Source organism: Calidris pugnax, unplaced genomic scaffold (genome assembly GCF_001431845.1).
Source record: "Calidris pugnax isolate Ruff unplaced genomic scaffold, ASM143184v1 scaffold202, whole genome shotgun sequence".
Lineage (NCBI taxonomy): Eukaryota > Metazoa > Chordata > Aves > Charadriiformes > Scolopacidae > Calidris > Calidris pugnax.
Window position 1 is genome coordinate 47,298 of NW_015090913.1, and position 10,256 is coordinate 57,553.

General features: G+C 55.6%; 1 protein-coding gene across 1 annotated transcript in view; it reads left to right on the forward strand.

Moving 5' to 3' along the window:
* Positions 1-351: 351 nt before the first annotated feature.
* Positions 352-10,256, forward strand: part of GLTSCR1 (glioma tumor suppressor candidate region gene 1) — a gene marked incomplete at its 3' end in the record, with an annotated part of 25,560 nt that continues 15,655 nt past the window's right edge. Inside the window, exons 1-7 of the mRNA XM_014949420.1 lie at positions 352-398; positions 880-922; positions 1,269-1,334; positions 3,876-5,852; positions 5,987-6,181; positions 6,418-7,437; positions 7,581-7,828. Coding sequence (XP_014804906.1) covers positions 358-398; positions 880-922; positions 1,269-1,334; positions 3,876-5,852; positions 5,987-6,181; positions 6,418-7,437; positions 7,581-7,828 — 3,590 coding nt within the window. The remainder of the gene's footprint in view (positions 399-879; positions 923-1,268; positions 1,335-3,875; positions 5,853-5,986; positions 6,182-6,417; positions 7,438-7,580; positions 7,829-10,256) is intronic.

A 10,256-nucleotide genomic window follows, 5' to 3' on the forward strand; every position in this document is an offset into this window, starting at 1 on the left:
GAGTCCACCTGAGCCACCCACCTTGGGCCTCAGTTGACCAACGTTGAACTGGGGTCCATGAGGGCCACCCTCCTTGGGCCTCAGTTGGCCAACGTTCAACTGGGATCCTCTTCCAAGCCGCTCTCAAGTCTGGTGGCCCCAGTTGGGCTCAACCCAGGGAAGGGTTGGTTGATCTTGGAAGTTCCCCGGTGCTTCAGGAGTGGTGTCCCCTCCTGTTGGGGTGTCCCTTGTCCCCCCCCCGCCCTTGGGGCATCATCATCATCATCCTCCTCATCGTTGGGGCTGGGGGTTGGGGGTCACTTGTGGGGCGGCTCCTCCCCATAACCAGGTGTCTCTCTCTCCGCTCTTCCAGTTGACATGGATGATGAAGACGGCCGGTGCCTGCTAGATGTAATTTGGTGAGTGACCCCCAAATTTGGGGGTGTGGGGGGAGGATTTGGGTGTGTTTGCACGATTTTGCACGAGGAAAAATCCTCGTGCGCCCCCTCGTCGCACCCATAACGTGGAAAAACCCATTTTCCCTATTTTACCCCCCAAAAAACCACCTGGTTTGGGTTTGGTTTTGTTTGACTCCCCTCCCTGGTGGCCCAGCAGCACCTTCGTTAGCGGGTGGCCCTAACGACTTCTTCCCGGGCTCGTTTGTCCAATCCTAATTAAGGAAGTGTTGTTAATTGGGGCGGGGCAGAATGAAGCGGGGGAAGGGGAATAAATGGCGGCGGAGAAGAATATTTACCTTCTCAGCACACCTAGAGCTTAATTAATATCATTAATTAATAGAATTAATTAATTATTGCCCTTCGGAGGATTTCTGGGGGTGGGGGGGTCAATGCATTAATTAAAATGGGTTAATTAATGGTGTTTCCCCCTCTTCTTTTCCAGCGACCCACAGGCCTTGAACGATTTTTTACATGGATCCGAAAAGGTGAGCGCCCGTTTCCTTCCTTCTTTCCCCCAAAAAACCTTCCCTCAAACTCCCTATTTTTGGGGGGTGTTTCCAATTTTTTGGAAAAAAACACCCTCCCCCCCCCAAGTTGAGCATCTTTGGAATTTTGAGCACTTTTTTGAGTGGGATTTGGGGTGTTTTGAGACAAGACGGGGAGGGAGGTCGCCCCTTGGCGCGGGGGCAGCCCCTCCCTCCACGCTCCCCATTTTTCTCTATTTTTCCCTCATTTTTCTCTATTTTCCCCTAATTTTTATTATTTTTAAAATTTTTTTGGGGCCATATTCTAGCTCAAAAAATAAGTAAATTACATCTTTTTTAATTCCAGATTGACAGTGATGATCTCCTGGACAACACAGGAGATGCAGCCAGTGCCTTTTTTGAAGGTGCTGGGGTATGTATTTGGAATTTCTACTTAGAAATAATCACTTTCAAAAACTCTCCTTTTTATTTTTTTCCCCCTCCCTTTTTTTATTTTTTTCGGTTAATTCCCAACCTTTTATTTTTCCATCTCTTCCCCAGCCCGAGGAGCAGGGATTATTCCTTAAGAATTTCTAGAGTTTCTCCAAATTTGTTTTTTTCCCCTCCGTCTCCGGGAGAGGGGCGGGGAAAAAAATGGGGTGAATTTCACCCGCTTTGGGAAAAAAAAAATTAAAAAAATTCTGCTTTTAGAGCCCTTTGGGGTTGGAAACAAAAAATGGGGGGCAGAAAGTGAAAGTCTCGCACCCCCGTGGGGGACTGGGAGAATTTTGGGAGAATTTGGGACGAATTGGGGGGAATTTGGGGGAAATTGGGGAGAATTTGGGAAAATTTTGGGAGAATTTGGGAGAATATTGGGAGAACGTGGGAGGAATTGGGGAGAATTTGGGAGAATTGGGAAAATTTTGGGAGAATTTGGGAGAAATAGGGAGAATATTGGGAGAATTTGGGAGGAATTGGGGAGAATTTGGGAGGAATTGGGGAGAATTTGAGATAAATGGGGAGAATGTGGGAAAATTTGGGGAAAATTTGGGGAGAAATAGGGAGAATATTGAGAGAATTTGGGAGGAATTGGGGAGAATTTGAGATAAATGGGGAGAATGTGGGAGAATTGGGAAAATTTTGGGAGAAATAGGGAGAACTGGGGAGAACTGGGAGAATATTGGGAGAATGTGGGAGGAATTGGGGAGAATTTGGGGAGAATTTGGGACAATTTGGGGAGAATTTGGGAGAAATGGGGAGAATGTGGGAGAACTGGGAGAATTTTGGGAGAATTGGGGAGAACTGGGAGAATACTGGGAAAATTGGGGAGAATTTGGGGAAAATTTGGAAGAATGTGGGAGAATTGGGGAGAATGTGGGACGAATTGGGGCAATTTGGGGAAAATTGGGGAGAACTGGGAAAATATTGGGAGGAATTGGGAGAATTTGGGGAAAATTGTGGAGAATGTGGGAGAATTGTGGAGAACTGGGAAAATTTGGGGAGAATTGGGAGAATTTGGATGTTTAAAATGAGGTTTTTGAGAAGGAAAAAAAGCTCCTCTCGCCCCCCCCTTGGGGGGGAATCGAAGCATTTTCACTTAAAAATAAAAAAATCCCCTTTTTTTTATCATTTTCCCCCAAAAGCATGGGTCACTGCATGGATAACCCCAAGCATGAATTATTATAATTTTTTTTTCTCTGTTTTTTCTCTATTTCCAGTTCCGTTTTAATAAAAATCTCGATTATTTTTCTTTTTTTTTTTTTTTAATTTTATTTTTATTCCATTTTTTTTTATCCCATCGCGCTTTATTTTATTCTTTTTTTGACCAAATTTCGGGAAAAGCTTCCGCCGCCTTCGCTCCGGTTGAGATTTCTTCTAATTTGCTGGGTTTGGGTTATTATTTTAATTTTTTTTTAATTTCCTGGGTTTTCCAGAGGCACGGGGTTGGGGGGGGGACGTTCCAATTTGGGCTGCACGGTGGATTTTCCCTTTATTTCCCCAATTCTTCGCCGCCCTCGCTATGGGGCGACCCACGGCGACGGGGGGGGCAGCTCCTGAGGGAAAAGGGCTGGGTTTTTACCATGTTTTTAGGCTTTTTTCCCCAAAAAAAGGCCTAAAAAATGTTGAAGAGGGAAGGGAGGTGGTGGGAATTGTCCCATTTGGTGGCTTGAGGTGGTTTGAAGGCGCCGTTCGTTGGTTCCTCCAGTTGTTTGTTTGGTGGCATCTCCCGCCCTCAAACGATGCCGGGTGTTAATTAAGGGGGGGCGGGGCCAAAACGCTCTCAGCGCTTAACGAGGAGGGGGCTGGGCCACCACATCGCGGTGGTGGCTCCTGGAAGTGGCCAAGGAAGCTCTTTTGTCTTGAGCTTGGAGGAAGCTCAGGGCTTCTTCTTCTGGAGGAAGCTCAGAGGCTTCTTCTGGAGGAAGCTCAAAGGTTTCTTCTGCTTCTTCTGGAGGAAGCTCGGGACTTCTTCTGGGGGAAGGTCAGGGCTTCTGGAGGAAGCTCAAAGGTTTCTTTTGGAGGAAGCTCAGGGCTTCTTCTTTTGGGGGAAGCTCAGGTCATCTTCTAGAGGAAGCTCCAAGGCTTTTTTTGGAGGAAGCTCCAAGCTTTCTTCTTGAGGAAGCTCAAAGGCTTCTTCTGGAGGAAACTTGGATCTTCTTCTGGAGGAAGCTCCAAGGTTTCTTCTGGAGGAAGCTCCAAGACTTCTTCTGGAGGAAGCTCAGAGGCTTCTTCTGGAGGAAGCTCAGGACTTCTGGAAAAAGCTCAAAGGCTTCTTCTGGAGGAAGCTCTTGGAGGAAGCTCGGGGCTTCTTCTGGAGGAAGGTCAAGGCTTCTTCTGGAGGAAGCTCAGAGGCTTCTTCTGGAGGAAGCTCAAGGCTTCTTGACTGGAGGCTTCTTGCCCGGAAGCTCTTCTCCCAGCACCAGAGCTCAATGTCTTCTCCTTTCTTCTCCCCTCCCACCCCACCGTCTCCCAGTTGCACGTCCAGGAGGCCTCGGGCAACCACCTGAGCACGGAGCAGAGCCAACCCCCCGCCAGCGTGGACCTGGATTTTTTAGAAGATGACATTTTGGGGTCCCCCTCGGGCGGCGGGACCAACCTGCAGAACTCGGACCAACCCTGCGACATCCTCCAGCAGAGCCTGCAGGAGGCCAACATCACCGAGCAGACCTTGGAGGCCGAGGCCGAGTTGGATTTGGGGTCCTTCCAGCTGCCCACCCTCCAACCCGTGGTGCAGACGGCGTCCGATGGCACCCCCCAGATCTTCTCCGGCGGGGCGGACCTCATCGGCCTTCAGCCCCCCGCCGTCCTCACCCACCAGGCCTTGGTGCAACAGTCGGTGGGGGCCGACGTGGTCAACAAGGCCATCAGCGTCCAACCCTTCCTCCAGCAGGTGGGGTTGGGCAACGTCACCATCCAACCCATCTCCAACCTGCAGGGTTTGCCCAACGGGAGCCCCAGCGGGACCTTGGGGATCGGGCCCATCCAGGTGGTGGGACAACAGGTGATGGCCATCAACCAATCGGGCCAGCAGATCATCGCCAAGCAGGTCCAACCCTCCCAGGTGGCCACCATGCCCGTGGGCAGCTACATCACCCAACCGGCGCCCGAGCAGCAGCAGGTCACCTTGGCTTCCACGGGGGTGTCTCCTCAAAGCGCCGGGTTGGTCATCCAGAAGAACTTGCCCACGGTGGCCACCACCACGCTCAACGGCAACTCCATGTTCGGCAGCGTGGCCGGGACTCAAGGTTCCCAACCCCTCACCGTCACCTCCAACTTGAGCAGCCCTTTGGTCCAAGCCCAAAACGTCATCATCCACCGCACGCCCACCCCCATCCAACCCAAACCCGCCGGCGTCCTCCAGCAGAAGCTCTACCAGATCACCCCCAAACCCTTCTCCTCCAACAACACCACCCTCACCATCCAGAACGAAGCCGCCCTCCAGCAGCAGAAGGCCCAGCAGAACCTCACCTTCATGGCCGGCAAACCCGGCCAGAACGTGGTCCTCTCGGGCTTCCCCCAAGGGCTCCCGGCCAACGTCTTCAAGCAGCCACCACCCCAACAGCAGGCCCTCAACAAGCCCATGAGCGTCCACCTCCTCAACCAGGGCAGCAGCATCGTCATCCCGGCCCAGCACGTCCCCCAGGCCATGCTCCAAGGTCAAAACCAGTTCCTCCTCCCCGGCCAACTGGCCGGCGCCTCGGCCGTCCAGCTCCCCCAGCAGCTCTCGGCTCTTCAGGCCAACATGGGTGGGCAGATCTTGACCACCTCCCACCCAACCGGCCAAGCCCACATCATCACTAGCCAAGGACCCGGTGGCCAGTTGATAACCAACCAAGCGTTGCCGGCCCAGATCCTCACCAACCAGAACATCGCCGGGCAGTTGAACCTGGGCCAGGTCCTCACCTCGCAGAACGCCCACGGCACGGCCCACATCCTCTCGGCCCCCATCCAACTCCAACCGGGTCAAGTTGGCCAACCGGCTCTTTTCCAGATGCCCGTTTCCTTGGCGGGCAGTTTGACCACCCAAAGCCAACCTTCTGTAGCCGCGTCTTTGGGTCAAACTGGCCAAACGGTCATCCAAGGGGTGACCTTGCCCAACCAGGTGGCCATGCTCAACCCCGCCGAGAACCTGGGCCAGGCCGTCAGCATCCAGGCCTCGGCCACCACCAGTAGCCAAAGTCCCGGCCTCGTCCAACCCCAACCCGCTTCCGGGGGCAACCTCTTGCCCAGTACGGACCAGTCCTCCATCCTCACCGTCCAGACGGCCTCCCAGCAGCCCGCCCAGCTCCAGCTCAACGTCCCACCACCCCCACCGCCGCCCTCCCAGCAACCGGGGACTTCCCAGCCCAGTCCCAGTTTGGCTTCCAGCCCGGAGAAGATCATCCTGGGGCAAGCGGCGGCCACCGGAGCCGTCATCAACCAGGACTCCATGCAGATGTTCCTCCAGCAGGTGAGCAGAGCCTCCTCAGGTGGTGGCCACCGTCTTCTCAGCCCCAGCAGGTGGTGGCCACCGTCTTCTCAGCCCCAGCAGGTGGTGGCCACCGTCATTGCAGTCCCATCAGGTGGTGGCCATCATGTTTGCAGCCTCCTCAGGTGGTGGCCACCGTCTTCTCAGCCCCATCAGGTGGTGGCCATTGTCTTCTCAGCCCCATCAGGTGGTGGCCACCATCATTGCAGCCTCCTCAGATGGTGGCCACCATCATTGCAGTCCCATCAGGTGGTGGCCACCGTCTTATCAACCTCATCAGGTGGTGGCCATTGTCTTACCGGCCTCCTCAGGTGGTGGCCATTATTGCAGCCCCATCAGGTGGTGGCCATTGTCTTATCAGCTCCATCAGGTGGTGGCCACCATCTTATCAGCCCCTTTTGGTCGTGGCCACCATCATTGCATCCCCATCAGGTGGTGGCCATTGTCTTATCAGCCTCCTCAGGTGGTGGGCACCGTCTTATCAGCCCCATCAGGTGGTGGCCACTGTGTTTGCAACCTCCTCAGGTGGTAGCCACCATCATTGCAGTCCCATCAGGTGGTGGCCATCATGTTTGCAGCCTCCTCAGGTGGTGGCCATCATCTTATCAGCCTCCTCAGGTGGTGGCCATCATCTTATCAGCCTCCTCAGGTGGTGGCCACCGTGTTTGCAGCCTCCTCAGGTGGTGGCCATTGTCTTATCAACCCCATCAGGTGGTGGCCATTGTCTTACCGGCCTCCTCAGTTGGTGGCCACCGTCATTGCAGCCCCTTCTGGTGGTGGCCACCGTCATTGCAGCCTCCTCAGGTGGTGGCCACCATCATTGCAGTCCCCTCAGGTGGTGGCCACTGTGTTTGCAGCCCCCTCTGGTGGTGGCCATTGTCTTCTCAGCCCCATCAGGTGGTGGCCATTGTCTTCTCAGCCCCATCAGGTGGTGGCCACTGTTGTATCAGCCCCATCAGGTGGTGGCCACCATCATTGCAGTCCCATCAGGTGGTGGCCACCGTCTTATCAGCCCCCTCTGGTGGTGGCCACCATCATTGCAGCCCCAGCAGGTGGTGGCCACTGTTGTATCAGCCCCATCAGGTGGTGGCCACCGTCATTGCAGTCCCATCAGGTGGTGGCCACCGTCTTATCAGCCCCATCAGGTGGTGGCCACCGTCATTGCAGTCCCATCAGGTGGTGGCCACCGTCTTATCAGCCCCTGACCTTGCCCAACCAGGTGGCCATGCTCAACCCCGCCGAGAACCTGGGCCAGGCCGTCAGCATCCAGGCCTCGGCCACCACCAGTAGCCAAAGTCCCGGCCTCGTCCAACCCCAACCCGCTTCCGGGGGCAACCTCTTGCCCAGTACGGACCAGTCCTCCATCCTCACCGTCCAGACGGCCTCCCAGCAGCCCGCCCAGCTCCAGCTCAACGTCCCACCACCCCCACCGCCGCCCTCCCAGCAACCGGGGACTTCCCAGCCCAGTCCCAGTTTGGCTTCCAGCCCGGAGAAGATCATCCTGGGGCAAGCGGCGGCCACCGGAGCCGTCATCAACCAGGACTCCATGCAGATGTTCCTCCAGCAGGTGAGCAGAGCCCCGGCACGTGGTGGCCACCATCTTCTCAGCCCCATCAGGTGGTGGCCATCGTCTTCTCAGCCCCAGCAGGTGGTGGCCACCATCATTGCAGTCCCATCAGGTGGTGGCCATCATGTTTGCAGCCTCCTCAGGTGGTGGCCACCGTCTTCTCAGCCCCATCAGGTGGTGGCCACCGTCTTCTCAGCCCCAGCAGGTGGTGGCCACCATCATTGCAGCCCCATCAGGTGGTGGCCACCATCATTGCAGTCCCATCAGGTGGTGGCCACCGTCTTCTCAGCCCCATCAGGTGGTGGCCACCATCATTGCAGCCTCCTCAGATGGTGGCCACCATCATTGCAGTCCCATCAGGTGGTGGCCACCGTCTTCTCAGCCCCATCAGGTGGTGGCCATTGTCTTATCAGCTCCATCAGGTGGTGGCCACCATCTTATCAGCCCCTTTTGGTCGTGGCCACCATCATTGCATCCCCATCAGGTGGTGGCCATTGTCTTATCAGCCTCCTCAGGTGGTGGGCACCGTCTTATCAGCCCCATCAGGTGGTGGCCACTGTGTTTGCAACCTCCTCAGGTGGTGGCCACCATCATTGCAGCCCCATCAGGTGGTGGCCACCATCATTGCAGCCCCATCAGGTGGTGGCCACCATCATTGCAGTCCCATCAGGTGGTGGCCACCATCTTATCAGCCCCTTCTGGTCGTGGCCACCATCATTGCATCCCCATCAGGTGGTGGCCATTGTCTTATCAGCCTCCTCAGGTGGTGGGCACCGTCTTATCAGCCCCATCAGGTGGTGGCCACTGTGTTTGCAACCTCCTCAGGTGGTGGCCACCATCATTGCAGCCCCATCAGGTGGTGGCCATCATGTTTGCAGCCTCCTCAGGTGGTGGCCATTGTCTTATCAACCCCATCAGGTGGTGGCCATTGTCTTACCGGCCTCCTCAGGTGGTGGCCACCGTCATTGCAGCCCCTTCTGGTGGTGGCCACCGTCATTGCAGTCCCATCAGGTGGTGGCCACCATCATTGCAGTCCCCTCAGGTGGTGGCCACTGTGTTTGCAGCCCCCTCTGGTGGTGGCCACCGTCCTATCAGCCCCAGCAGGTGGTGGCCATTGTCTTCTCAGCCCCATCAGGTGGTGGCCACTGTTGTATCAGCCCCATCAGGTGGTGGCCACCATCATTGCAGTCCCATCAGGTGGTGGCCACCGTCTTATCAGCCCCCTCTGGTGGTGGCCACCATCATTGCAGCCCCAGCAGGTGGTGGCCACTGTTGTATCAGCCCCATCAGGTGGTGGCCACCGTCATTGCAGTCCCATCAGGTGGTGGCCACCGTCTTATCAGCCCCATCAGGTGGTGGCCATTGTCGTATCAGCCCCCTCTGGTGGTGGCCACCGTGTTTGCAGCCCCCTCTGGTGGTGGCCACCGTCATTGCAGTCCCATCAGGTGGTGGCCACCAACTTTCTGCCCAGATTTGAACCATTGAGGGTTTTCCTGGAACTGGGAAATCCCTTCCTGGAACTGGGAAACACTTCCTGGAACTGGGAATTCCTTTCCTGGAACTGGGGGAATCCCTTCCCGAACTGGGGGAATCCCTTCCTGAACTGGGAAATCCCTTCCCGGAACTGGGAATCTCTTCCTTAAATTGGGAAATCCCTTCCTGAACTGGGGAATCCCTTTCCGAAACTGGGGAATCCCTTCCCAAACTGGGAAATCCCTTCCTGGAACTGGGAAACCCGTCCCAGAACTGGGGAATCCCTTCTGGAACTGGGGGAATCCCTTCCTGGACCTGGGGAATCCCTTCCCAAACTGGGAAATCCCTTCCTGGAACTGGGAAACCCGTCCCAGAACTGGGGAATCCCTTCTGGAACTGGGGGAATCCCTTCCTGGACCTGGGGAATCCCTTCCCAAACTGGGAAATCCCTTCCTGGAACTGGGAAACCCGTCCCAGAACTGGGGAATCCCTTCTGGAACTGGGGGAATCCCTTCCTGGACCTGGGGAATCCCTTCCCAAACTGGGAAATCCCTTCCTGGAACTGGGAAACCCATCCCAGAACTGGGGAATCCCTTCTGGAACTGGGGGAATCCCTTCCTGGAACTGGGGAATCCCTTCCCAAACTGGGGGAATCCCTTCCTGGAACTGGGGAATCCCTTCCCAAACTGGGAAATTCCTTTCCAAACTGGGAATCCCTTTCTGGATCTGGGGGAATCCCTTCCCGGAACTGGGGAATCCCTTCCCGGAACTGGGGAATCCCTTCCCAGAACTGGGAATCCCTTCCTCAACTGGGGGAATCCCTTCCCGGAACTGGGAAACCCCTTCCCGGAACTGGGAAACCCCTTCCTGGAACTGGGGAATCCCTTCCTGGAACTGGGGAAATCCCTTCCTGGAACTGGGGAATCCCTTCCTGGAACTGGGGAATCCCTTCCCGGAACTGGGGAAACCCCTTCCTGGAACTGGGGAAACCCCTTCCTGGAACTGGGAAACCCTTTTTGAACTGGGAATCCTTCCTGGAACTGGGGGAATCCCTTCCCAAACTGGGGGAATCCCTTCCCAGAACTGGGGAATCCCTTCCCAAACTGGGAAATCCCTTCCTGGAACTGGGAAAAGCCCTTCCCAAACTGGGAATCCCTTCCTGAACTGGGGAATCCCTTCTTGAACTGGGAAAATCCCTTCCCGGAACTGGGAATCCCTTCCTTAAATTGGGGAATCCCTTCCCAAACTGGGGAAATCCCTTCCTGGAACTGGGAAATCCCTTCCTGGAACTGGGAAACACATCCCAGAACTGGGGAAACCCCTTCCCAAACTGGGAAATCCCTTCC